At 37.4% G+C, this 27,958-nt stretch overlaps 1 protein-coding gene across 1 annotated transcript in view; it reads left to right on the top strand.

Annotated features, from left to right (window-relative positions):
• Positions 1-1,200: 1,200 nt before the first annotated feature.
• The window catches only part of LOC306878162 (calcium-transporting ATPase type 2C member 1-like), a 45,465-nt gene continuing 18,707 nt past the window's right edge, over positions 1,201-27,958 (top strand). The window contains exons 1-12 of the mRNA XM_079430326.1: positions 1,201-1,287; positions 12,013-12,117; positions 17,789-17,905; positions 23,734-23,823; positions 23,915-23,950; positions 24,167-24,228; positions 24,535-24,643; positions 25,882-26,037; positions 26,700-26,768; positions 26,862-26,937; positions 27,092-27,158; positions 27,275-27,399. Of these exons, the coding sequence (XP_079286452.1) occupies positions 1,264-1,287; positions 12,013-12,117; positions 17,789-17,905; positions 23,734-23,823; positions 23,915-23,950; positions 24,167-24,228; positions 24,535-24,643; positions 25,882-26,037; positions 26,700-26,768; positions 26,862-26,937; positions 27,092-27,158; positions 27,275-27,399 (1,036 nt within the window). The 5' untranslated portion in view covers positions 1,201-1,263. The remainder of the gene's footprint in view (positions 1,288-12,012; positions 12,118-17,788; positions 17,906-23,733; positions 23,824-23,914; positions 23,951-24,166; positions 24,229-24,534; positions 24,644-25,881; positions 26,038-26,699; positions 26,769-26,861; positions 26,938-27,091; positions 27,159-27,274; positions 27,400-27,958) is intronic.

Below are 27,958 nucleotides of genomic sequence, written 5' to 3'. Positions count from 1 at the left end.
CTATATGTTTTCATTATTTTCATATAACATTACATGACTTTCTAGATGATTGTTATTCTATCCTATATATGATTTTATTTGTACTTGTATCATTATTATAGATATATTATTACTATATCAGCATCTTGACCACAACACACTTATAAAATAGAATACAATATTAATGATGAATTAGGTTGTTGTACTGGATATGGTATTCTGAAAAAAGGAACAAATATGAGTTATAGAGTGCCATTTCTAGCATAGTTTCTAGAAAATAATTTCATGTTTTCAAGTGTCACAGCTTTTCAAAAAATGTTGCACATGCTTATGCTTTAGTAGGCTATTTTTCGGTATTTAACATTGACTGCTGCATTTCGTTGCGAATCAAAAAAAAGTTTATTTGTTACTAGATTGTATCAAAACCCAACTCAAAACAGGGGGAAATAATACACGATATTCAGAAAATTAACGTTTTAGCCTATTTGCTGTCTTGTTTTTTTTAAATATTCATGAAATACCTACCGTATATCGGATTTCTGTGTTCAACTAAGTTTGTTTTCAGTTCTGGGATGTTTGTTTGAACAGTTTAGCTGTTCTAAAACTGATCTGTATAATGTTCTCTATTATAGATCAGTGATGTAACACCATCAGTTTAGAAAACTTCAGTTTGAAACAGAAACATATGAAAATGTTTTAATTTGTGAAACTAACTAAATGCAATGCAGAGTTGTTATTGTTAACCAAATCTGATTAAAAATCGTTTTAGCAAAACAAACAAAAAAAAAACTATTTCAATATTAATAAATAATATAATGGTATGCCACACTGACGCAGTGGGGACTCAACTTTGTGTCGCTCTTCCTGAATAATTGTTATCACTTTTTGCCAGAACGATATGGATGATGAGGATAACATACATTTTTATTGTATTTGTCTTATTTACGCTGTATTTTTCTGATCCCTAAAACGATGTGTCAACAATAACCTAAAGACAACTGTATTATATTCAAAGTTTCGAGACGGAAGCTGGCATACTTTGTTAGATTTGGCGGTGGCTGTTTACACCTAGTGCAAATAATTACTCTGTATATCATTATAACTGATTTCTAAGAACTATGCATCAATTATATTGCATCAGCGACTTGTCTTTGAGTTGTGATCAACGTGTTAAGTTTATTGACAGTTCACAAGTCTGTTTCCGTCGCCCCGCCCACTTTTGCGTGCCCTGCGTTATGACGCCATCAGCGGCCGTCTGACAGACCTGACTAAAGCTCACGGAAGATGCAAAAGAAAAAAGACCCGCTGGTAAGTTTCAACAAAAGCCAATTTTCCTTATTCCGAGACCCATTGCCGGCTTTATAGCGCTCAGAAATCCCCACTGCGAGGCTCAGACGTTGTTCCACATTGTGAATGTGTGCCATGAAACACAGCTAAAACATAATTGGAGACCCGCTGGTGTGATTTAAACATTAGCAGAAAGCGAGCGTTTGTTTGTGAGCGACAGTCATTCAAATTAACGGCTCCAACGGAAAACAGCGTACACCGGCGAGAAAAGCGACGTGAGAAGCTTTAAGGTCAGCCGTCATTTGCTGTGCTGTCCGTGTCCTCACCTAAATAACCAGTAAACCGTGTTTAATCGTGTGGCGCGTGATATGTATTAGTGTTGTTGATTAATTCAGTAGGTTTTCCTCAAACGCATTTGCGGCCGAGGAAGCTTGAAACTTCAGTTGAGAGTGAAAATAAGTGATACATGCAGCCGTTGTAGTGTGTATGGATTGAATTAGTTTATTTTGGTCGTATATAACACGTGTAACTTGGAGTAGAGCGTTGAAAAATATAGATATCAGCACACCGTCCTGTTTTATTTTATGTAACTTACACACTTTATAGTAACATCCTGTCAAACATTTCTTTGTTTTTTTCAGCTGTTATCTACAGCTACATCTGTTATCTGGGGCTAATCAAACAGAGCAGAGAAGGAACTGTTGTGTTCTTTCACGAAATAGGCCTCAGAGTAACAATATAAGCTTCACATGAGTAGTAAACTGCACCCCAACCAACCTGCTGTCGATCTCTGGCTAGTGCGGTGTTTAAAGTTCACTGCCACTGTGTGGTGTGCTTGACTAGAGGTTTTTACAAGCACGGGTGCACTATTGACAACAAACCTGGATTAACTGGGGTGACAGAGTCCAGTTCATCATGCTCTGGAAGAGGGAATGCATATGCATATATAGGGCAGTGTCCTAAAACCAAGTGAGATGCCTACCTAGATAGCAGGTTTGGGAATTGTTGGCAAGTTCAAGATTTTGAAGCAGACTTGATCAGATAAAATGACTTGAAATCAGAGAGGTTTATCTCTGTCATTACACTAATTTGCAAGCATGCTTGTTGCAATAGTGTGTACAATCTAACACTTCACGTTAGACCGTTAGCTGTCATTTCTGTCCTTTGGCTTAGCAAGTATTCCAATACGTCTGTGGTGAAACATAAAACCAGTGTCAGGTGACAAAGTCAAAGCGAGTCACTAGTTATAATAATAATGGTCAATAGAGAATAACAATAGGTTCCCAGAAGTAAAAATCCCTTTCTTTATCTTTAGCTTGAATTTTAACAAGATAAACTAAACAGACATACCACTGTGATATTGAGATGTGCTTCTGTAAGCCTCAGTTGACTTAATTTAAGGCTCTGTTTTGATGCAATGATATATTTAGATTTTTGTTCTCAAATTACATCAGTACATCTTATTAAAGGACTAAAATCCACTGACTTTGCTAAAAAATTAACACACACAAAAATAGCTTTTACATTTCTTGTTATGCTATATTATTACCAAATATTGGATTTAATCTTTTTTTATCCACTTTTCTTTCAGTTAGCACAGAATTTGTATTTTTAACTGATCGCAGGTTTCATTGATCTGAGTTTATGCACCCCAGTTTTTGAGTGAATATTGCCAAAATTATCCACAAATAATGCTTTTTTCATTTAAAAATGAATGAAAGGCCTATGATCAATAAGTTCCAAAAAGAAATACAAAACCTGTGCCAATTGAAAGAAAACAAGCTGACAAAAAGGCTGAATCCAAGATGTGATAATATAGCACAACTAGAGATTTACAACATATTTTTAAAAGGCAGGTAGGGCCTAATTTTTGACAGTTTTTTCAGAAGAGTATAAAAGGTTAAATGCCCTATTAAACAAAAGTGGTTCGCTTGAAGTTGTCTCACAAGTTATTTCTGTTGGCCCAGTGTTAGTCACAAACCAGTTATATTGCAGTTTAATTGCGACAAATCATATTAAAGGTTGGGTCACAGTGTGTATTGCTTTGTTTTTGCTTTAAATCAGGTTTGTAATTTTGTGAATCATTTTAGAGTCGGTTGGTTTTACTTTTGAAGTCTCCACAGAGACAATGAATAGGACATTTACATTTATTCATTTAGCTGACGCTTTTATCCAAAGCGACTTACAATTGCTATATATGTCAGAGGTCGCACGCCTCTGGAGCAACTAGGGGTTAAGTGTCTTGCTCAGGGACACATTGGTGTCTCACAGTGGATTCGAACCCGGGTCTCTCACACCAAAGGCATGTGTCTTATCCACTGCGCCATCACCTGTAGGAAAAGTACTTCCTTAACTGAGGTTTCTAATGCGGTCACTGTTGCACTCTACAAGCCAAAGTAATACCCAATAGTGCTGTGCAATGCTGATCATTACAGAACGATATGTTTGTGTATAATTGCGGAGGTGAGGGAGAGTTTAGTGGGTGTCTGCCTGTTCATCCCTTGGATGATAAGTGGGGTATATTTGCTCTTTCCATGTGCGTGTAAAAGGTTTTGTGTGTGAAGTAAACCGCTTCATTCTGCTGGATTGCCCTCTTTCTTGCTGCCCTGTCCTCTGTTTCTCCGTTTTTTTCACAGCACTTATGGACTGACATTTCTCTATCTAAATGTTCCAGTGAGCCTCCGCCTGCAGGCACTGTCACGACAGCCAGAAGGAAGATTATAAACCGCTCTCTGTCCCAGCAGCCCCTGCTCCATCTATATATAACTTTGCAGTGCGTTTAACTTCCTTTGAAGCTCCCATTAGTTTTAGGTGACAGATTGAGAAGTAGCTGGAGGTGTGTGGTCACTGATACAGAGTGTTTCCCTGATGTTTGTTGCACATCCAAACCCAGTCTTTTTTAGAAATGCAGAGTTTAAAGGAAATCTGACAGCATGTTGTTTCACAATCATAGCAAAAGTAAAATTAGGGAATAAAGCGACTGATAGCATGCGTTTCAGTATAACGTTGTGATGCAATTCTGAAAGTTTTAGTTTGGTATTTTCACAAGTGAAATCAATCTTTTGATTTCCCACCACTGAGCAGCCAGGGCCTTGGATGTTTGGCCCCTTGTTTACCTTGGTTTTGGAGAAAAAAGGTTTTCTTTCTCTGTGGGAAGCTCTGTTCTTGTTTCAACAACACTCTTCTCATAACAGACTTTCAAAGTGGACAATACCGCTTTTTGTTTTTGTTGAACTGAATGATCTCTGAGCCTGGACGTATTCCATTGTAAATGATAGTCTTTCATTTGTTCTTATCCTGAATTTATCTCTCACTTTGTAAGCATTAAATTAAGGTATTATTCCTTTTAATCTGGTCACTAACACCCCAAACAGACCCCTTTTTTTCAGGATATATGTGTTTTATTCTCATTAGTTGTGCTTACTAAGGCATTATCACTGTTGTTCATAATTATTAGTAGGGCTTTGTCAATACTAGCATGTCTTTTCTCAAAACATCGCATCAATGCGTAAAGGTATAGATCACTCAAAAATGAAAATAGTCAGTTCATTCCGTTTTTTACGTGATTGCGCTAACAAATTGTTGAATCAATGTTTTGAGTTGGTTCATTTAAATTTTTCAAAAGAACTAACCATTTGAATAAAGTAGGTTCTCAGAAATGATTTGAATAACTTAAATTTGTGATTGTTTAGAGATGGTATTAAAGTATTTGCAAACCCACCCATATGTACATGTCGGCGCTCATTGTCAAACATATGTGACTCTGGACCACAAAACCAGTCGAAATTAGATTTCTATATCACCTGAAAGCTAAATCAATAAGCTTTCCTTTGATGTATGGTTTATTAGGATCAGACAATATTTGGCTGAGATATAACTATTTTAAAATCTGGAATCCGAGGGTGCAAAAAAATCTAAATATTGAGAAAATCACCTTTAAAGTTGTCCAAATGAAGTTCTTAGTAATGCGTATAACTAATAAAAAATTTAGTTTTGATATATTTACAGTAGGAAATTTACAAAATATCTTCATGGAATGTGATCTTTACTTAATGTCTATTGCTACAAATATACCCCAGCGACTTAAGACTGGTTTTGTGGTCCAGGGTCACAAATATGATTGGTTTGTCATATTTCTACTCTTCTAGAATTTGTTTTATTCTCTTGAAACTTAGTTAATAATTTTGTTATAGGATTTTAATAATTGAAGTTTGTTTTTCACCATGAAAATAGCCAAAGAAGCTGGCATGACATTAAAAAACCCAAAGAAACAAACAATTTGGGCTCTCATATTTGTTACATATGATATAGTGCAGAATGTCTATATGGCACAGTCTTTAGGTGTTTAAAATGTGTTGAAAATGTCTTATTTATTGCTAGTGTTGCAAATATTGTAAATAATCAGCGTATTGCCAAACACTTTCTGTTGAGCTTTGTACTTAGAAAGAGAGAAACAAATTCTTTGCACTATGGCCCTCTTTCACACTCATAGATACATGTACAACACTTTTTTTCACACACAAAAGGACTCAGATCATTGAAATGTACTGAGGAACAATGCAGACTGCCCTTCAACACAAAACAAGGGAGAGAGGTGGAGGAGTTTTGACTTTTGACTATCAAAAGATCAAAAATTTCCATAGACAAAGATGAAATCCAGCTGTGACCATTCAAAGAATTTGTGTTCTGGTTTGTTTAGGAGCATTGCGTAATGTTCAGCTTGTCAGATGGAGGACAGAGAATGAGGATTGTTAAGGGCATGGCAGTGTTTTTAGTAAACTGCAATGCATTTTTCCTCCTCCTTTTTGTGTACTACATTTCATACCACATACGTAAGCTCCTACTCTAGAACTGTTTAAAAGGTGAAGAGAAGTTGATGGGGGAGAGTGCAGTTTCAGCTCCGTGGAGGCTCTGCTAGAGTGAACATGACCTTGTGCCTCTCAGTGGACTGCAGACGATCAGTCTCGATCATCTAATGGAGAGCGCTGAGAGAGCAGTTTGTTCTGTGTCTGCATGGCCTTGAACCTGCGCTTGGCCCAATTCTGTCAGCAGGAGAACCAGGCAGAGTTTGTAATTGAGACCCAGATAGGGGGGCCCGGGAGACATGAAAACAATTAAAGCTTGATTTATTTATTTATTTTTGATTCATGTCGCTGGCTGAGTGAGATGATAAATGGCTTATCTTGCTTTCGATATCACACTTGTTAGTAACCGATTAAGAGTTTTACTATTAACAACATAATGTAATTGCAGAGAAAAACTGTCAATCAAATAGTGCATCTTAGTGATAATAGATTCACGTCATATTCCTGATAATGGTTAGAGGACAATGAGAGGTTGAGCTATTAGTAGATCTCTGAAAATGTAAAAAAGGTTGTTTCAATCCTGTGCTATTTTCTTTAGTTGTGGAGCACAAAATGAGTTCTTCGGTGGAATGCTAGAGATTTCCATAAAAGAAAGTGGCAAAATGTACAAGAAAGTTAGTCCATACTGCTTGTGCATGTGTATTTTTAGTCGTCTGAATTGCTTTGTTTGAGGAACTAAGTTTAGGGCATTAATTTAATGCTGTCTGCTGTAGCTCTGAAGTCTAATTTGCATTGTTTTCAAACTCGCCTACATCCTCCTGATATGTCACAAAACATACAAGAATCAATGGCATTTGGTGTTAGTGACCTTAAACCTGGGATTTCTTAACGATATCATTTAAAAAAAAAAAATTGAAGACAAGCAGAAATATTTGAGAGCTTCAGCATAACTTCTGAATTGATAAGAAAAAAGAGAAAACAATTAGTTTATTTCTACAATTATTCATAGGGTAGATATATTCTACTGTTCAAACATTTCGGGTCAGAAATGTTTTTAATTTTTTAAAATTTTTATTCAGCAAGGGTGCATTAAAGTGATCAACAATAAAAACTGATGTTTCAAAGATAAGATATTTTGAATAAATGAATTTTGAACTTTCTAATTAACAATGAATCCTGAAAAAAAGAATGGTTTTCACAAAAACTGTTTTTAATGTGTACTAAGGAAAATTTATTGAACACCATATCAGCATACACTGATTTCTAAAGGATCGTGTGTCACTGAAGACTGTATTAATGGTGCTGAAAATTCAGCTTTGCATCACAGGAATACATTATATTTTAAAAAATATTAACGTAGAAAGCAGATATATAAATTGTAGTAATATTTCACATATATGACTGTTTTTACTGTATTTTCAATCAAATAAGCACAGCCTTGGTGAAATAAGAGACTTTTTAAAAACATCTAACCAACTTGAAACTTTTGAACGGTAGTGTACAGCAGTAGTGATATAGTTTTTTGTGACAGGTTAAAGAGGTAATTATTATAATTTGTTAATTTATTTTTTCAAGCCAGTGACTGCAGACTATGATCCTGTTTCTGAGTTTAGGGATGCATGTTATACAGTATCAGTACAGTACAGAAATGAACCGTGGCACAATACCAATTTCACAGATTGACCCGGACATCTCAGATAGCACTCATTCATTAGTTTAAAGAGCCTGTACTGAGAGAGGTGAGAATGTGGGATTGGCTCATCCAGGTTTAAGCTGTTGCCACTCTTAATTATGGGAATCCGCTCAGACACACTAGATCTTCGGTAAGATACTTTCTTTTATCTCTACGCTGGACCTGCTGAGTGATAGTGCAGCAAGAATACGGTGTAACACTTCAAGATGCTAAGCTGATGTTTGTGGCACTGGCAGAATCACGCTGGATCTGATGCTTAACATGATACAGACTACAAAAGGTAGCCCCGATTTTCTATTTCTCTGTAGCTTTTTTCTCTGTCGTCTTTTAAGAAGGGCATCACCCTGAATGATTCCCGCCAATGACATCCATCCTGAGGGTAACTCAAAATTTCATGCTCAGAAACTATGTTTAGAATACGCTCTGAGCATATTATCTCTCTGGTATGTTTTGCAGTCGTGTCCTGAAATCCAGTCACAACATGATTTTGTTTATATTTGCATGTTGTGCCTAAAAATGTAAACAACCATCTGGAATGTTTTGTTCTTCTTATTGTAACCTAGATTGTTTAAAGCATAGGATTCTTTTACAGCATCTCAGAGCATTTAACCATTTAACCTTAGGTAATTCCGAATGACCAGAGAATACATCTACATTTCATTAACTTCTTTTCAGAGTCACAAGTTACGGTAAATGTAAATCATTGGCCGAAGCTTCCTAAAATTAGACAGTGAAAGTAGTTCCTGGCCATTGTTAAAATTACTATATTAATTTTGCTAGAAGAGCTTTGTTACTTTCTAAAAATCCAATTGATAGTTTTCACGTGACGTCATACCCTCATAGGAACGCCCACCTGGCAGGCAAAACGAAGCTTAGCTGCACTGACCGTCAGCTATTTTTACGCAGATTGCATCAAGTAGTAATGTAGTAAAATGCAGATATTAAAAGGCGAGATTCAGTGGACACCTTATTGATGATGTATATTTTGTACAGGCAAGAAGATGAAGCCAGAATATAAACGCAATGTGCAAAGTTTCACATTAAATGGCTTCCCGTAGAAAACCATTAGAAGGAAAACACTGAACCGTTAAGTGGATTGCGTTCATGTTCCCGGCCTCATCCGCTTGCCTGTGTAAACTATGCATCATTAATGTGGTGATTACTGAATTTGATATTTTAATATTACTGTTTTAAATATATTAAGGCACTTTTAAGTGTTTTTACAACGTTTTGTCGCACCGTTTATGATTGAAATATTGCCGCGGGTGCTTAATATGGATTGCAAATGGCCAAAACTTGCGTTTTGTTCAGAAATACCTTTGTTTATACTTTTGAGAAGTGATCTAAATATTTCCGGCTGGGAAACAGATAAAAAATACACACGCTTGTGCAGCAGTTCTATGGATGTTTTGCTCTCCCAAATCTTCGAGCCGGTCACATGACTGAAAACTGTCAATAGACTTACACACGATACCTTTAAAAAATTTGGTATAGTTTTGGTGTCAGTAAGATGCTTACATGTATTTTTAAAGAATTGTCTTATGCTCACCATGTCATATATTTGAATATTTAAACGTATTCATAATTTTATTGGCCCCACCCATTTGAACTGTACATTGAATGAGATCTATCTTTTGACTTGAGACCGCAAGTAACCATCCAGAACACTTTCGAAGAGACACTTTGCATAGACAAGTGTTGCCCACATTTTCTTAAAGGGGTCATATGATGCTATTTTAAAGATCGTTATTTTGTGTATTTGGTGTAACAGAATATGTTGACATGCTTTAATGTTCAAAAAACACATTATTTTTCAAATACTGTACATTATTGTAGTTGCTCTATGCCCCGCCTCTCTCAAACGCGTTGTTTTCTACAAAGTCCCTCCTTCCGACAAAAGCAGTATGCTCTGATTGGCCAGCTGACCCAGTGCATTGTGATTGGCCGAACACCACAAGCACGTGTCGTAAATGTAACACCACTTACGATAATCGCGAGCTTCAGCTTTCAAAGTAATTATAAAGACAATTAATAATGTCCTTAGTTTTACCATCAGTTCAAGCCTGAGAGGGGAACCGAGTCTCGTGACAGACACAGTGATGATGCTCGTATGTATTTGCACACAAGCCACGATTAAGACAGCTGACTCCACTGTGATGTGACCCTGTCTCTCTCTCTCTCTCTCTCTCTCTCACACACACGACGAGCAAAACTAGCAGTCAATAGCAAATAGTTAAACTAATAACAAAACATACTTACAGTCGCTGATTCAGAAGCGCCAGATTGTCATAGCAAAGTCAGAATTACCTTCTCTCCTAGGTTCACGAAACGGTCGTTCAAAAAATGCATTGCTGTTCTGTTGTATGTAATCTTAATGATTCCTAAATATTTCCACATGGTGACGTAGACGTGGGGGTGTGTTTGAATGAGCCGTTTTAGGGGGGCGTGGCACAGTATTAACTTTTATAAAGAATATCTCTTTGGTTTTGAGACTTTAGTCTTTGCAACTTCAGGGATCTTATCTATGCACAGTGAGTTTGTAACACTCCAAAGAGAAAGGAAAACTTGAAATCGCATCATATAACCCCTTTAAGAAAATTTTAAAATGTACTACGTAATGTAGCCTGTATGTATTTTTTTTTTATTTTTTTTTTATTTTTATGTTTGTTTGTAAGTTTGATTGGCAGATGGTGTTGAAAAATCATGGAAGGATTTATTGCTAGCTGATTAGATCAATATCCAGCAAAGCAAATGAGATGTTCATGTAGTGCTCTTTGTGAAGCTTAACCTGATGTTCATGACATCTAGAGTTTAATGTCATTCTGTTCCCTAATGTCTTCCAATCCATCTGCTAGGCTCCATTATTACTGTCGGACGATCTTCCTCCAGTCAGACCGAGGCACAGCTGTGGATTGCTCTAATGCATCTTTTGTAGAAGAAAAGTCTGTGCAAATTAAATGTGTGTCAGATGATTTTACAGGAGTTACTTCCGTTCTATGACTGGTTGGTCTGGTCAAAATGGTACATGTGCTTTATTGTTTCCATGTGCAGCATTGAATGGGTCAAAGTCTCTGAGCCTGTAATTGTTTTGCACATTGCACACATATTTTTTATTTTTTTTAAGAGAGATTAGTAATCATTGATTTGGATTACCTCCAAAATTGTAACATTTTTAAATCACATGGGTTATCAATTTTAGCCAGGATGCTAACATCCTCCTCAGAGCTCTAGACTGCGACCATTTTTTGAGTGTGTGAGTTAAAATTTGACGTGGTCGCACTTGTGCGAGTACATGGTCTGTGCTGCTCCAAAGCGTCTGCTTCATACAGCGCGCGCAGCAGAGCCGCGGCACATTGTAGCAGGAGTCAGATTTCACTGATCACGTGAAGAGAGGCACTTTCAGCGCGAGCACTTCATGGGTAGAGCGTGGTTTATATACGCAAGGTTCGCGCAACAGAGGATTTGGTTTTCAAATTAAAGTAAAAGACCGCTGCTTAAACCAGAGAAGGTGAACATGTTGGTATTCTTGTAGAAAAAAACATGCAAGTCCTGTCAGCGAAAGCCAGTTTAGTTTTACTTTTATTTTTATTTTCGTTTTGAAAAGCTTGTTATCTTTGCTGTTTACCTCACATTACGCTATGGAGGCTTTCCTTATTTTTTTTAATTTTTTTATAATTATTTATTTGATTCCTCAGTGTTTGCTAAACATTCTGTAATTTATTAGTCTGCATATAATACAGCATGTGATGTCTTATTCGTTTTTGTTAATAAATGTTATGTAATCTAGTTTGTCATTGTAATGTACTGTTTTATTGTTGTTGTGCTTTTGTTTTAGTCTTAAAAAGTGAAAGGTGTATAGATATAAACAAAACAGACAATTATCTTTTCTTGTAAAACGTGACACCAAGATTGCGAATTTGAAAGTGAAAGCGCACGGAAAAAGGAATTCCTGTTCACAAAATTTAAATCACAAATAATACTGATGAAAAAGAACTGGTTGAATGTTGAACACTTTCGTTCCCATATAACTATAAACTATGATAAAAGTTCATCAGCATGCATTGATTAATCAAATGTTGTAGCAAAAAAAACAAAAACAATTGCGACCAAATTATGTGCTTGTGCACATAACTGAGAAAGTTAGTCGCAAAAGTGCGACCAGTGGGAAGAATGAGTCTAGAGCCCTGCTCCTCTGTTGATGTTTTGTTTTAATCTGTTTAAAATAAATTAATTTTTTTCTTTTTTCAGCTTGCCGAGTGTCAACCCCACTGTGAAAATGAGACCATGGTTCCAGTACTGACTTCGAAAAAAGCCAGTGAACTACCTGTGAACGAGGTTGCCTGTGCACTGCAGGTATATTCATGTCACACATTATTTTATAGCTATCAGAATCAGAATTAGCTTTATTGCCAGGTATGATTGCACATACGAGGAATTTGTGTTAGTGACAGTAGCTCCACAGTGCGACAGAATGACAGCAACAGGACAGCACACAGATAGTAAAAAAATTTAAAAATACAATTTAAAAATAAAATAATGTACAAATATACAAAAGTGGACAATGTGCCAAATAGCACAAACACAATATACAAAATAGGCAATTCAGTATGTACAGGTATGTTAGGTGCAAATTTGAAATGTAATAAGTATGTGTGTAAAATAAACATAAAAAGTATGATAGTGCTGTGTATTTCATGTTTATTGTTAAGAGTTCAAGTGTTCATGAGATGGATTGCCTGAGGGAATCTGTTCCTATGTCTGGTCGTTCTGGTGCTCAGAGCTCTGTAGCGTCGACCAGACGGCAACAGTTCAAAGAGGGAGTGTGCTGGGTGTGAGGGGTCCAGAGTGATTTTACCAGCCCTTTTGCTCACTCTGGATAAGTACAGTTCTTGAAGAGTGGGAAGGGTTGTACCAATGATTCGCTCAGCAGTCCGGACTACCCTCTGTAGTCTTCTGAGGTCACATTTGGTAGCTGAGTTGAACCAGACAGTTATTGAAGTGCAGAGGATGGATTCAATGATGGCATAGTAGAATTGTTTCAGCAAGCCCTGTGGCAGATTGAACTTCCTCAGCCGGCGAAGAAAGTACAACCTCTGCTGGGCCTTTTTCACAATAGAGTCAATGTGAATGTCCCACTTCAGGTCCTGAGAAATTGTGGTGCCCAGGAACCTGAATGACTCCACTGCAGTCTCAGTGCTGTTCATGATGGTGAGTGGGGGCAGAGCAGGGGTGTTTCTCCTGAAGTCCACAATCATCTCCACAGTTTTGAGCATGTTGAGCTCCAGGTTGTTAAGACTGCACCAGACAGCCAGCTCCTTAACCTCCTGTCTGTAAGCAGACTCGTCACCGTCCTGAATGAGGCTGATTAGTGTGGTGTCGTCTGCAAACTTCAGGAGCTTGGCAGAGGGGTCTTTAGATGTCGTTGGTGTAGAGGGAGAAGAGCAGTGGGGAGAGATCACAGCCCTGAGGGGCACCAGTGCTGATGGTACGAGTGCTGGATGTGTATTTTCCCAGCCTCACTAGCTGCTGCCTGTCTGTCAGGAAGCTGTTGATCCACTGACAGACGGGGGTGGGGATGGAGAGCTGAGTTAGTTTGGGCAGGAGGAGGTCTGAAATGATAAAGGCCGAGCTGGAGTCCACAAACAGGATCCTCACATAAGTCCCTGGTCTGTCTAGGTGTTGCAGTGTGTAATGCAGTCCCACGTTGACTGCATCATCCACAGACCTGTTTGCTCTGTAGGCAAACTGCAGGGGGTCCAGTAAAGATCCAGTGATGTCCTTCAGATAAGCCAAAACCAGTTTTTCAAATGACTTCACGACCACAGACGTTAGAGTCACAGGTCTGTAGTCGTTAAATCCTGTAATCTTGTGTTTTTTTGGGATGGGGATTATGGTGGAGCGTTTGAAGCATGAGGGGACTTCACACAGCTCCAGTGATCTGTTGAAGATCTGTGTGAAGATGGGGGCCAGCTGGTCAGCACAGGATTTCAGACAAGCTGGTGTCACACCGTCTGGGCCTGGTGCCTTCATTCTCTTGTTCTTTTTGAAGACCTGGCACACGTCATCTTCTCTTATCTGCAGTTCAGGTGTGGGGGAGAGGGGGGTTGCAGGAGGTGTGAATGATGTTTTTTCAAATCTACAATAGAACTCATTAAGATCGTCTACCAGTTGTTGATTCTCCACAGTGCTTGGGGGATGGTTTCTTGTAATTAGTGATGTCTTTCAGACTGTTCCACATTGAAGCCGTGTCACTGGAAGAGAATTGGATCCTTAACTTATCGGAATAATTCCTCTTTGCCACTCTGATCTCCTTTTCCAGTGTGTATTTGGCCTGTTTATTCAAGACTCTGTCCCCATTCCTGTAAGCATCTTCTTTGGCCTGACGGAGTTGTCTGAGTTTTGCAGTGAACCACGGTTTGTCGTTGTTATAAGTTAGATGAGTCCTGGTAGGAATGCACATATCCTCACAGAAGCTGATGTATGATGTTACAGTCTCTGTGAGCTCGTCCAGATCATCAGCAGCTTCAAAAACACTCCAATCAGTAAGGTCGAGACAGGCTTGTAAAACCCGTCTCATTAGTCCATCTCTTTACAGTCCTTAATACAGGTTTAACAGATTTAAGTTTCTGCCTGTAGCTTGGAATAAGATGAACCAAACAGTGATCAGCGAGTCCTAAAGCTGCTCGTGGAACAGAGTGATATGCGTCCTTTATCTCTGTGTAACAGTGGTCCAATATATTACTGTCTCTGGTGGGACATGTAACATGCTGTCTGTATTTTGGCAGAGAGATTTGCTTTATTAAAGTCCCCGAGAATGATTAAAACAGAGTCCGGGTGTTGTTGTTCTGTGTCTGTGATCAGCTCAGCCAGTTTCTGTAGAGCTGTGCTCACGTGCGCTTGCGGTGGAATGTAGACACTCACGAGAATGAAGGAGCAGAACTCCCGCGGCGAGTAGAAAGGTTTACAGTTGATAAAGCGTTTCTAGATCTGAACAGCACATCTTCTTTAACACCGTTACATCTGTACACCACCTCTCATTGATGTAAAAGCATGTCCCGTCGCCGCGCGAGTATGTGCATCATATGAACTGTACATCATATGGCTTTTCTTGGAAGGAAACCAAATGTTTAACCAAAAATTAAAAAAAAAAATTAATTGCTGTTGAATATTGATTGGCAACACTAATAGCTGCACAAGATATTAACAAAAACTCTATGCAATGATGCATTTTATATATTATTGTTTAATTATCGGAGCAAATGTAATTTCATCATTGTTCGATTCTTTATTTTGACTTGTTGACGTATTTAAGGTCGTTGATTCATTTTCAGTAATTGCACTGTTATAGAGTACGAAAAAGGTTTGTTGATCATACTACAGTTGAGTATCTCTTTCATGCCACTGTTGTTGGTTGTCTTGACTTTCTGTGCAACTTAAGGGAGTAGTTCCATACACTCGCAAAGTGTTTTAGAGATTACAACCTGAAAGATAAACATGTACATGTGGTAACCACTGTATAAACAGAATAATTGACTCAAGTTTAAAATTTTAGCCATGACTTTTCATAACTTAAAAAACAAAAGAAAACTTAACGAAAGTATGTGCATCATTACTGATAACAGTTTTTTAACCAGTAGGAGATTAAATGCAGAGGACAAATTCGAGTATGGGTCACCATACTTGGCCACACACCACTTCCCTTTCCCTTTCATTGCATCCTTTTATTTGACTTTATTTAATATAACATCAAAAATTCAAGAATCAATTTTGGCATAAGTGGCAAAAGAGAGAGTCTGCCATTATTGCAAAATAACTAGTCATTATACAAAAAAAATAATTACTTGGCTGCAGAATGCCACAACTGAGCAATCAGAATCAGATATTCCATAATGCAACTTCTAGGAACTTCTAGGAAGGACTTCTAGGAACAATGAGTGTTGACTTTAAATGTCAACATTGTTGTTTGTTCCTGGATCAGCAGTCCCATCAAGCATTATTGGCACCTGATTTAGTGCCAGGGCAAGGCTTAGGACTTTGATTATGTTTCCGGAGCAAAACAGGATGTTGATCCTGGGTCACGTTCTGCTTACAGGGTTCCTACGGGGTTTGGAAAAGTATGGAAAAAAAGAAAGCAGAGTATGGAAAAATATTTGTGTTTCCAGACTTTATTTTTTATATATTTTTTTATTTTTAAATAGAAAATTAAGAATTGAATGAAAATAAATTTATTGTACAAGAAGTGAGGTTTCATGGCAGCTGTTTAGTGATTCTTTAGTGATCGCCAAATATGACTGAATGAATTCAAGGTGCACTTTTTTTTTATGCAAAATGCAGGTTATAAGCATTTTACGTTTCTTCACACTATATTCTTACATAACCTCAAGGACCTTTGCAAAAATAAAAAATATACAGATTTTTATGTGCGCACAATCAACCATTAAATTTAGCATATAGGACAATGCACACTGAGCCACCTGTTGTGCCATCATCCCGTTTCGAGGTGTGGTTTCTTGGCAGCCATGGATTATGCGTTACCTAAGGCCTTGAAATATGGCATACTGCCCCAATGAAAACCAAATCTTAAACACTTTTTTACATTACCAGACTTTTTTATAGACCCTTGAACTTGGCAAATTGTATGCCATCAGCCCATTTCGGGTCATGGTTTCTCCGCCGCCAAAGAGGATGTGTTAAATTGGACATCAGGCCTTGATATTAGAGGTAATATAATAGAGTAAGAAAAGCAAAATTTTGAGCAGGTAGATCTCTGTTAATTCATGTGCATCCATGCTCTCGTTTTATTCATAGTAAGATGGCAGTGATGCACAAAGGAAATAGGTTTTATAAAACTAGAAATTGTAATGCGTAAGCATGCAAAACTTTACCATACACATGTGAATAGTTTCTCGAGGGCACAAAAAAAGTTTCTTGTGTGCATGTAAAAGTCTGTATTATTTATTTATTTTTTATTTTAGGGACTCTGTATGTTGTCACTTTGAGAAAATCAATGAAAAAAACCCCTGAGAAAATGAAAATATTTACAGATGACTGTACTATATTCCAAATATAAAGGTGAAAATAATGCTATATGATCCATTTATGTTAAATTTGGTCTGAAAATCTACCGAGAGGTTTGGAGAGTTGAGTCTGGAAAAGTATGGAATTTTGAAATGGAAAATGTGTAGGAACCCTGTGTTTATTTGAAGCACATTGTGTGTCTAGCCACAGCCTATCGAAACAACAGAACAAGTCCAGTTGAATTTCCTCATGCAGTCAAATATTCAACAAATGCACAGCCCGCTTGTTTTGACACCGAGGAATTCAAAGCCCATCCCTGCAGAAATCACACCGTGTCCCTTAATGAATCACGCCAGGAAGATTAGAGCGTGCTGGGGATGCTCTTGCAGTCTCAGCGTGGATGATAGAGCTTGTAGTGCCATGTCCATCACCACACTGACATGACCATCTGCTCCCAGAAGACCTTTATTCATCCACTGTCATCAACATTCAGCCACAGTCTCCGGGAAGCACTTTAACCATGAATAATGCACCATGGGTAGTAAAATTTTAATAGAAAATAAAACAATGTGTCTTTCATTTGTGTACCCTCAAAAGCTGCCATGTTTTTTGAGTGTAAACTGAACATGGAAAGCAAAGGAGACCTCGTGGCTTCCCAGTTTGTTGAGATTTGGTTGTTCTCAGCGCGATTCCTAATATTGCTCAGACAGCAGGTCTGTAGGTGCAGCGATCAAGTTTTTTTTTTATGCTCTCTCCAGTTCACGATACAGTGCTCTGGTCTCAAGGTCTTTCTTCGCACAGGGAGCAGAAATGCATTGTTGGTGACAGTTATCTAATAGTAGATGCACTAAGGCTCAAGTTCCAGGACACTGGCTTTATTAGTTGTTTCCATGGCTCCAGCATGTTAGTGGCTAATCTCAGTTGTCATGGTTACACATCTGATGAGCTTTATTTTGGGAAAGCAGTTTTTTTCTGACTTAATTCTCTTGGTCTCTCTTTTTGTTAGGCTGACCTGCAGTTCGGTCTCACACAGGAGGAGGTTACACGACGTCGCGCCTACCACGGATGGAACGAGTTTGACATTAGTGAAGATGAACCACTCTGGAAAAAATATATCTCTCAGGTTGGTTGACAGAAACTGTAACAAGCAAAAAACAAAACATTGATCCTTAAAGGAACACTCCACTTTTTTAGAAAATAGGCTTAGTTTACAACTCCCCTAGAGTTAAACAGTTGAGTTTTACCGTTTTTGAATCCATTCAGCCGATCTCCGGGTCTGGCGGTAGCACTTTTAGCTTAGTTTAGCATAGATCATTGAATTGGATTAGACCATTAGCATTTGGTCATCAAAAATGACCAAAGACATTCGATAATTTTCCTATTTAAAGCTAGACTCTTTTGTAGTTACATCGGGTACTAAGGCCGACGGAAAATGAAAAGTTGGGATTTTCTAGGCCGATATGGCTAGGAACTATATCCTCATTCCGGCGTCATCAAGAAACTTTGCTGCCGTACCATGAGTGCAGCAGGCACAATGATATTACGCAATGCCTGAAAGTAGTCCCCAGCTAGGTAACTTTCAGGAGTTGTAAAATGAGCCGATTTCCAAAAAAAGTGGTGTTCCTTTAACTTGCTAATTCCAGAATTTCAGGAAATTTAAGTGAAATTTTAACATTTTTGGTACCACAGCAAAAAACACAATGGACACAAACCTTTAAGTTAAATTTAAATATATATATAATCAGATTAAATAATTCATCAACTCTAAGCATTGCTTAATTAAAATTTATTAAGATTATATAAAAAAATAAATTAGAATCAATTAAATAAAAATCATTTAAATTTTAGTCATTCGTTCTTTTTTGAATGAATGGCTCAAATAAGTAGTTTGTGAAGTGAACTACACAGTTTGTACTGTATGTTTTTGATTCACTGAAATTTACTGGTTCACACGAATAATTTGCTTGTGAATCAGACTTCATTGGTCATGCTATATGTTTTTGCGTGCAACCTCTGAGGGAACCTCAATACAAAGAAATATTTTCTTGGCATTCTTTTGTGGATTTTGGCATTATTTTGCCATTTCACCTCATTAAGTTGAGACTGCAAACACATGTAAATTGACTTATTTTGTTGTAGGGTTGTAGATTCAGAATCAGTATCAAGATTTCTCAAATGAAGATTGTGATTTATTAAAAAAAAAAAAACAACAACAATATTTCTAGCCGGCCCTGTTATTCTTGTTCTTTCCTACAAATGTTATTGACCTACACTGTATGAAAAAGAACGGTGAATTTTCACACATGATTTGAAGGGGTCCATAAGCGTAACATTGCATTGTTTCTATTTAAAGTCTTGTGGCAAAAATAACACTTTTTTTGAATATGCCTTAAAGCTGTAAAACAACCCAGTTCATCCAGTTCTGTCTTCCAATGTAGCGAAGACAGGTCGATGTCCTCTGTGAAACATTTCAGTCCACCTTGGTCAGGAGGATTGTGCTGATTGGCTAAGTATAGTTATATAACTGGAAGGAATTGTTTTTTTTCCCACATTCACCTGGGCCCTCTTCAGAGGTGGCGCACTTTTAGAGAAATGGGGATGCATAACACTCGGGAAACCACAAAGGATGAAGGCGATAAACTGCAAAGCTTGTGTAAAACATTTCTAGCTGTAAGTCATAACAAGGGTAAATTTGTAGCACAAATGTCATGTCTCAATGCTCAGTGCGACTGGGTGGTTAATGCTGATAATTACTCTTTGTAAGGATGGATTGGCCTTTTCTTCTCATTACTGCTAATCTTTTTTCTCTGCAATTACAAAGGCTTCTTCACGTCTTATTTAACACCTGTGATTACACTAATTTTCTCTTGCAGCCACAGCTCAGTTGCCAGTTTCACCTTTGTCTTACCTCTGCTGTTCAGAGTAGAAAAGACTTGTTTTCTGGGCGAGTAAAAAGCGTCCAAGTCTGTGAACAAGGCTGTCTGAGCTATCACTGAGTTTCAGAGAGTCGCTTTAAAAGCAACAAGCTGTCATGGCTTTAATCGGTCACTTCATATTTTCTTTTTGCTTTGGGATGTGCCGACCTCCCTCTGTCTCTCTTTTCTGTTTTGTTCTTGCCCCCCTTCTGTCTCACTTTCAGGCACCCTCCCCGTTTAACGCCCCATGCTTCACAGACCAGAACATATCAGACTTTCTTTCTGGTGCCATTGGTTATCGGGTAATCTTGGGGACTTTGAAATAAGCCAAATTACATGCGTGACTAAATTTAATGTCTAAACAGTGTCACTCCACCGCAAGCATTCCATTTAGTGTTGGACTGAACACTTGGAAGTTTTTGAGTCGAATATGAAATAGTTTTTTGCAGATTGGAAACTAATATATTTCTAGACCTTGTCTATGATTGATGTTCTTTGCATGACACATGCCTCTCACAGGGATGGGTGATGTAGCTAAAAAATTATACTGCATGTGTAGGACTGTTGCGATTCGTCGATTTTAGTCGACTAGTCGATTTAAAAAAAAAAAAATCATCGACGCCATTTTGCTGGCGTTGACTAACTGGCAAAATACAGGAAGTGGCATATGTCACGGACGAGAAACCATAAAACGCATTTAAAAATCATAATTAAGCATTGTAAATTCACAAACGCTATTATTTAATTAAATAATTATATGCGACGCACTTCTAACACAGTATATGCGCTTTAATTATTTACATGCGTGCGTCACACAGCGGCTCCGTTCACAGTAGTTCTACAGGAACTGTTATCATTTACATGTGAGGACCGTCTCAAACTCCATCTCTGCATGTTGTTGTGAGTTTGGGTTTATTATAACGTTCACCTGGGAACGCAACGTGTGCCATTTCATCAGATTTGTAAGGTAAATCATTTATAAATCTACACAAACACAGGAGTATACATCGCGATTTCAAAATAAAAGCTCAAACCCTCACTCTGAGTTTACACGTTTTGATGTCCACATATTCATTTAATTACAGTGGCTATAGCATTTCTGTCCTAAAGAAATGACCAAATATTAAAGATTAAGTGCACTGTAAAATAAATTCTGTAAAATTTAAGGTAAAAAAACTGGCAGCTGTGGTTACCGGAATTCTACCGTAAAAAATATGGTAAGAACATTTTAGGTTTTAACTTAAATTTACAGTTAAATACCATAATTTCATTAACTGATATAATGTTAATATACCAACCTATTGAAGTACTGAAATCTGTTTTGTACCTTTTGAAATACACTGATAACCACCAAATGCAGGTGGTGATGAGAAAGTCACATGATGAACCAAAGCCCATCACAAGCAGCATTTAAATAATAACATATATAGAAGGTGCACAGTGTCATTCACACAAGCACTAAACACCATCATGGTGAGACTTATTAAACTGAAATATGCAATAAACATTAATTTAACAACATTAGATGTAACATACAACCCTAATAAACATAACTGATAAGAAAAAAACTAAGAAGAAACATAGTTATTTCAAAGAAAAAACATCAAATTCAAACAAAAATGTGAAATGCAACTCGGGGGAATTCTGGGAAGGTCAGTTTACGTTTTTCCCAGTAAATTTTTACAGGAACTTACCATTAACCATTTTACAGGTTTTTACTGTAGCATCACAGTTTTTACCGTTAAAATCACATAAATTTTTTACAGTGTGGATATTTGAATTGAATTGGTGCTTGATCAATATTAAACAAGGTTTAGATTGCACAGTAATGTGTAAAAACAATCGTCAGGACTTCGGCGCCCCCTGCAGGCCTTTGTTGTTGTGCGTAATCTACATTAGCTCAATTGTTTATAATACATTATGTATTTTAACAGTTTTGTTCAATAAAACCATATGATTTCTTGCTTTTGATACTTTATTTGAGCTAATTATTATTGCATCATTGCTATTATATATGTATTTTAAGTCATTTTAAAAGCTATTGTTCACTTACATCTATTTTTATTACCACAAAAAAATTTAATTGAGTTTTACAGTTTTATCTGTACCAAATTCTGTTTTCCATTATTTTCTGATTTACATTTTAATGGTTCCATTTTAAATTTGATTATACTACGGGGCCGTTGAATGCTTGAATCTGATTGGCTGACGAACGTTCTGAGGTGTGCAATTATTTTCAGGGAAACGCACGGCGAACGTAGTTCCAGGCAGCTTTCTTGACCGCATTACAGTTCCATATCACTTCGCATCGTTGTCAGTGCTGCCCTGACGATTTTATCAGTTAGCCTAGTGTAGCAACTTAAAGGCTACACATGACATTTCTCACTAGCGAGGTAATAACAGCGCTGCATCTTAAAGCAGACTTACAGTTTAGAGACGGTGCTTCAGAACACTGTTGAGGGACACACAGAGGTAGCCTAATTCATACAAGCTCGCTCTCTCTCTCTCTCTCTCTCTCTCTCTCTCTCTCTCTCTCTCTCTCTCTCTCTCTCTCTCTCTCTCTCTCTCTCTCTCTGTGTCTCTGTCTCTCTCGCTCTCTTTCTAATAACTTCATTATTAACTGCATTAGTCTGCTATCAACGGCTCAAGCCTCCATTGCCAGCTTTAAAATGACGTTTTGGAACTAGCAAAAGAGTCGTTGGATGAGATGCGGAAGAAATAATCCTACTCACAATAGCGATTTAAGTAGAAAAACCGGACGAATCCCTTGAAATATATAATCTGATCGATGTCTTGAGGTGTGGCAACCGTAGTATAAGCGGAATAATTGACTCCGGACCGTTGAATTATTAGAAAAATAATGCACACCCGAGGTGTAACGGCCACTCCGCTTCGCGTCGTGGCCGCATCACCACCTCGGGTGTGCATTATTTTTCTAATAATTCAACGGCCCGTCGTCAATTATTCCTTACATAATCAACGGCATCTCCAATTAATTGATTTTAATATTTAAAAAATTTATTTTTATATTTCTTTTATTTTTTTAAGAAATACTGCACATTTACATTTTTTCACCTAAATAAATTCTGGTAAATAATATTTCTGGTAAATACTCCTTTTAAAAAGTGTCTTTTGATTATAATTGTATTATTAGTAGACTAGAACACATGGATATGTTGTCATTCTTGCACTATAAAACTGAACTTTGGTTTCAGGGATTTGGACTATGAGATGGACACTTGCTTCTTGCACTCTGTTGCACTTTACTTTTGCTTTAAAAAAGGATTTCATTTGGTTTAATAAAATATTCTTAAGTAAAATTGTTGATTTATTTATTTTTTTGTGGGAAATTAATCGTTTAGATTAATCGATAAATTAGTCGATAGATTAATCAAAATAAAAAGTCGTTAATGGCAGCCCTAACTACATGCTTTATATACATGTTACTATATACATTAACATTTAATCACTTAACAGACGCTTTTATCCAAAACAACTTACAATTGAGGACAATAGAAGCAATCAAACAAACAAAAGAGCAACAATATGTAAGTGCTGTGACAAGGCCTGGATATGTCCGAGTATGTGTAGCAAATTTTTTTTTATTTTTTAAATAAAAAGTAGATAGAATCAAAATAGAATAGATAATAGAATAGAGCTAGTGTTAGAGGGTCAAGTTTATATACTCTCTGTATGTGTGTGTGTGTGTGTGTGTGTATATATGTATGCATGTATGAAATTTAACTACTACTTAGTCCCAAAGCATAGAAGACCAGTATTGTAAATAAGTTTGAGCTTTGGTTTCTTGCCATCTGTAAAGACATGTGTGTGTCTGCAGTATCTGAAAAAGCAGACTATATGACACAGAGGTCAATAATTGTTTCCGTCATGTATAGCTAACATTGATTTTTCTTCCTCAAGCCCCGAGACAGATAAACACAGAACTTCACCTTGAGATGTGGGACACAATGAATTCTGAGAAGTATTGCATCCCTATGCAGTCTCTGAATTATCTTCTCTCTCTTTTGGTCTCCAGTTTAAAGACCCGCTCATCCTGTTGCTGCTGGCATCCGCTGTCATCAGTGTGTTGATGCGTCAGTTTGATGATGCCGTCAGTATCACCGTGGTAAGTTCCTGCTCTCTCCCCTTGTCAGACATTTGATTTCCTTGAAGTACTGGATTGGTCCATTAACACTCGTGTATCATTCTTTTTGCAGGCCATTATTATAGTTGTTACAGTTGCCTTTGTACAGGTAAATCCAACATACATTGACATTACCTCATGTGACGTTATTTGATGTGACATCACTCATGTGAAGCGATAGACCTTACAACGCATGCAATTGTCCAAATATTTTGGGGAACTTGAAGGTTTTTGGGAAAACTCGAAGTCTCATAGATTAATGAGGTGTAGTGAGAGTGTAAGGGCAGTGGACAGTTACTGTCAGCTCTGCTCTGCTTCATTTCAGGAATACCGCTCAGAAAAATCCCTGGAGGAGCTGGGGAAACTTGTGCCTCCAGAATGCCATTGGTGAGCATTATTTACAAAACTCAAAAAGTGCTTTTCCTTCCACAGCTCTGAAAGCTTTAATAGATTTCTATGTCAAAAACAAATGACTATTAGAATAGGATCTGGCTTAACAAATAAATTTCCTGCAACAAGTGTTTTTTTTATTTCCAAGACTGTTGGTGGTACATTAACAAAACTATTTGACCTCTGTCTAGCCCCCAGAGCACGAATCTCAAGGTCTGTCCATACGACCTCACTGGCCTAATTTCAAACCGTTCAACAAGCAGTATCTCTGTTTCCCTCTTTCCAACTCTCCCTATCCTCTAGTGTTCGAGAAGGACATCTGGAGCACCTTCTGGCACGAGAGCTTGTGCCTGGGGACACCGTCTGTCTGTCAGTCGGAGAGAGAGTACCAGCCGACATGCGCCTGTTCGAGGTGTGAATGGATATAGACAGATAGTAACATCTCTCCTTTTTGCTTTCTCCTTCTCTTCTATGCACATAGTGATTGTATTTATATGCACAACAATATTCTTCATCATTTGGTCATACTCTGATTATGTAAGCATCATGTAAAACCATTAAACCTTACTAATGCCATAAGCAGACACTTAAAGAGATAGTTCACCCCAAAATGAAAATTTGCTGTTAATTTAGTGAGAGAACACGTGAGGAGAGCTACTCACACTGATAGATAGTCACACTGGAGCTGACAGTTAATTCACGATAGAGATAGAGGACGCCTGTTTTATTATTTGTCAAAATGGTACTTACCTGTGCTTATCCTGGATGCTGGAACAAGTTTAAAAAAAGTAAAATTAAAGTAAAAAAGTAAAATTAAATAGTAAAAAATCGGCAGTAGTTTCCTGTAATGTTTATTGTATACACCCCCCCTCACAAACACACACAACATGAGATTAATCAATGCATAAACTTTTAAACTTTAGCTTTGTTGTTCAAGCTCTCCTCACGTGTTCTCTCACTCTGTAAATAAATAGCGTCATCAGTATCGCGCCCGTGAATCCGTTGTCATGGGCACCGAGAGGTCGCGCTCTATAGACAGTCGTGAACGCGCTGACAGACGGTTGCCCAGGCTCAGGATTAAAGGTAAAACTGTTGTAAATAGTGTTCATTTTCTTGTACAGACCGATCGTTTCGCTTCATTAGACCTCAATGTATCGCCAGGAGCCACGGGTATTGATTTGGACTTGTTTTTATATATTTAAATTTTATCTCAAAAACCGGCAGCCGCTGACCTCCATTTTATGAATCACCAAGGACAACGGTTTCACCTAAAAATCTTCTTTTCTGGTCTACTGGAGAAAAAAAGTCACCCACACCTTAGATGACCTGAGGGTGAGTAAATTAACAGCAAATTTTCATTTTGGGGTGAACTATCCCTTTAATTCAGAATATTCACTGTAACTGAATGTCCAAACAAAGGTATATTTGGGTGTTATTAGAAGGCTCCAGAGTTGGACTTAATTAAAATTATGTACACGTAAACTGTTACTATTACACTGTTGCAGTCAAAAATATCCTAGAACAATATGTGCTTGAAGATTTACCAGATTGCACAATGGAATGGCAGTTAGTGGTAGAAATGCTTGGGCCTTAAACAGCTGCAACGTTCTAATGGCCTGTTAGTGAAGCTGACCTTTCACTGCCCTGCAGGCGATGGATCTGTCAGTTGATGAGTCCAGTTTGACAGGAGAGACCACCCCCTCCACCAAGACCTCTGCCCCTCAGCCGGCTGCCACCAATGGTGATATCACGTCCCGCAGTAATATTGCCTTCATGGGTACTCTTGTCCGCTGTGGGAAAGCCAAGGTACAGTTACATCTCATACTTCACTAGTCCTGCACCCCAATCTATCTACCATCCACAGAATTCCTTTGAGAACTCGTACTTCAAACTGCCTTCATTCATAGAATTACATATTCCCCACTGCTTGCTTGTTTGTTTTATGTTTTTCTTTAGTATAACTGATTTTTGAAAGCATTTTAGATAAACGTTTAAATAAGGTAACATTTCACTGATGCCCTGTGGGAATGCCAAGGTTTTATTACATGTTTGTATTTGCAATTTGATGAATCAAACCACAGGGTACCACCAAAAATAACACAATATCCCATTGCAAATTTTATGAAAGGCCCCTTTAAAACATGTTTGTGCCATAGTTATTAGTGAGTTGTGAAATGTGCTGAAGTTTAACGTCAAGTCACACAGTTTGTTTTTCTGATGTCCAAGCACTGAGATATTTAATTCATTTGTTGTTTTATTTTTAATTTAGTGGGAAATAATTGAATATTGATGCATTATTTATTTTTATTAAATTAAAATGGTATTTATTTAGTGATTTAATTTATTAATTCTCCCATAATTAGAAAATGTGAAAAAAGAGATTATACAAGATTTTGATTCAGACATTTCTGTTTTTGTCCCTTTGGGTATTTGCACACATTTTTAATCATTTTGCTTTTAAATTGTAGGGCATTGTCATAGGCACTGGAGAAAATTCTGAATTTGGTGAAGTTTTTAAGATGATGCAAGCAGAGGAGGTAATCAAGCATAAACCAGAGAGATAGACATTATAAAAACAAAAAACATCTTTGCTTCACATTTATTTTTTTCCTTTTTTGTTATTTAAACAGGCTCCTAAAACCCCATTACAGAAAAGCATGGATTTGCTGGGAAAACAGCTCTCCCTTTATTCCTTCGGCATAATCGGTAGACATTTTGTTAAGATTGTCCAATTAACATTCATTGCACTTTCATGAGTTAGTGATGCATACCATCTCATTAAAAATGCAAACCTTAATTTCTGTTCTGTCATATCCTGTATTCGTTCTCTGTGACGGCACTAATATATTTCCAATTTCAGGGGTGATCATGATGGTTGGATGGCTTCAGGGGAAGTACATTCTAGACATGTTCACCATAGGTGTCAGGTATGTCTTTAATCAGTGAGTCCATCACAGAGAAAGATGTTACTGGGAGGCATGTGACATGACACGTAGTGCAGGTTTTGGCTTTTTAAGTTTTACGTCATTGCTCTTCTATTCAGCCTGGCTGTGGCAGCTATCCCAGAAGGCCTCCCCATTGTTGTGACGGTGACTTTGGCACTGGGAGTGATGAGGATGGTGAAGAAACGGGCAATCGTTAAGAAACTGCCTATAGTGGAGACGCTGAGTATGTTCTACATTTCTACATGACCCAGACCTTGCTTTGAACATCATGTGGTGGTGACCCAATGTAGTACAAAAAGTGTTTATCTTGTAAAACGTCAGCGAGTGTCTTTTAAGTCAAACATTGAAATGTATTAAATTACATTAGTCTCTTGTGTTCTAATGATTTCAAAGTACACTTTAGTGGCCAAAAACCATGTTTATTTATCCGAGTTTAAGGGCATGGCACGCAACCTGCCTGTATTGCTACCTGGCTAATTTGGCTACAATTAATTTTTAGTAAAATGCTAAATGACTTTCTTTCTAAAAGCTATTTAGAAGGTATTTATTATTTTAATTTTTCTGTGCTAATTACAGAATGTCTGCGGGTCTTAAAAAGATCTTAAATCAGAGCAGAAAGTCTTAAATTTGTAGAATGATGGCATTAAATGTTGCATGCGCTGCAAAAAAAAAAAAAAAATCTTCCCCAGTATTTTTTTGTTTTCCAATTAAAAAAATCTAAACCTCCTTAAATTGAGATTTACTTGAGATGCAAATTAAACACGTGAAGTCTTATTTTTTAT

This window comes from Barbus barbus (genome assembly GCF_936440315.1).
Source record: "Barbus barbus genome assembly, chromosome: 12".
In the NCBI taxonomy this organism is placed as follows: Eukaryota; Metazoa; Chordata; class Actinopteri; order Cypriniformes; family Cyprinidae; genus Barbus; species Barbus barbus.
This window is presented reverse-complemented; position numbering and strand designations above follow the sequence as displayed.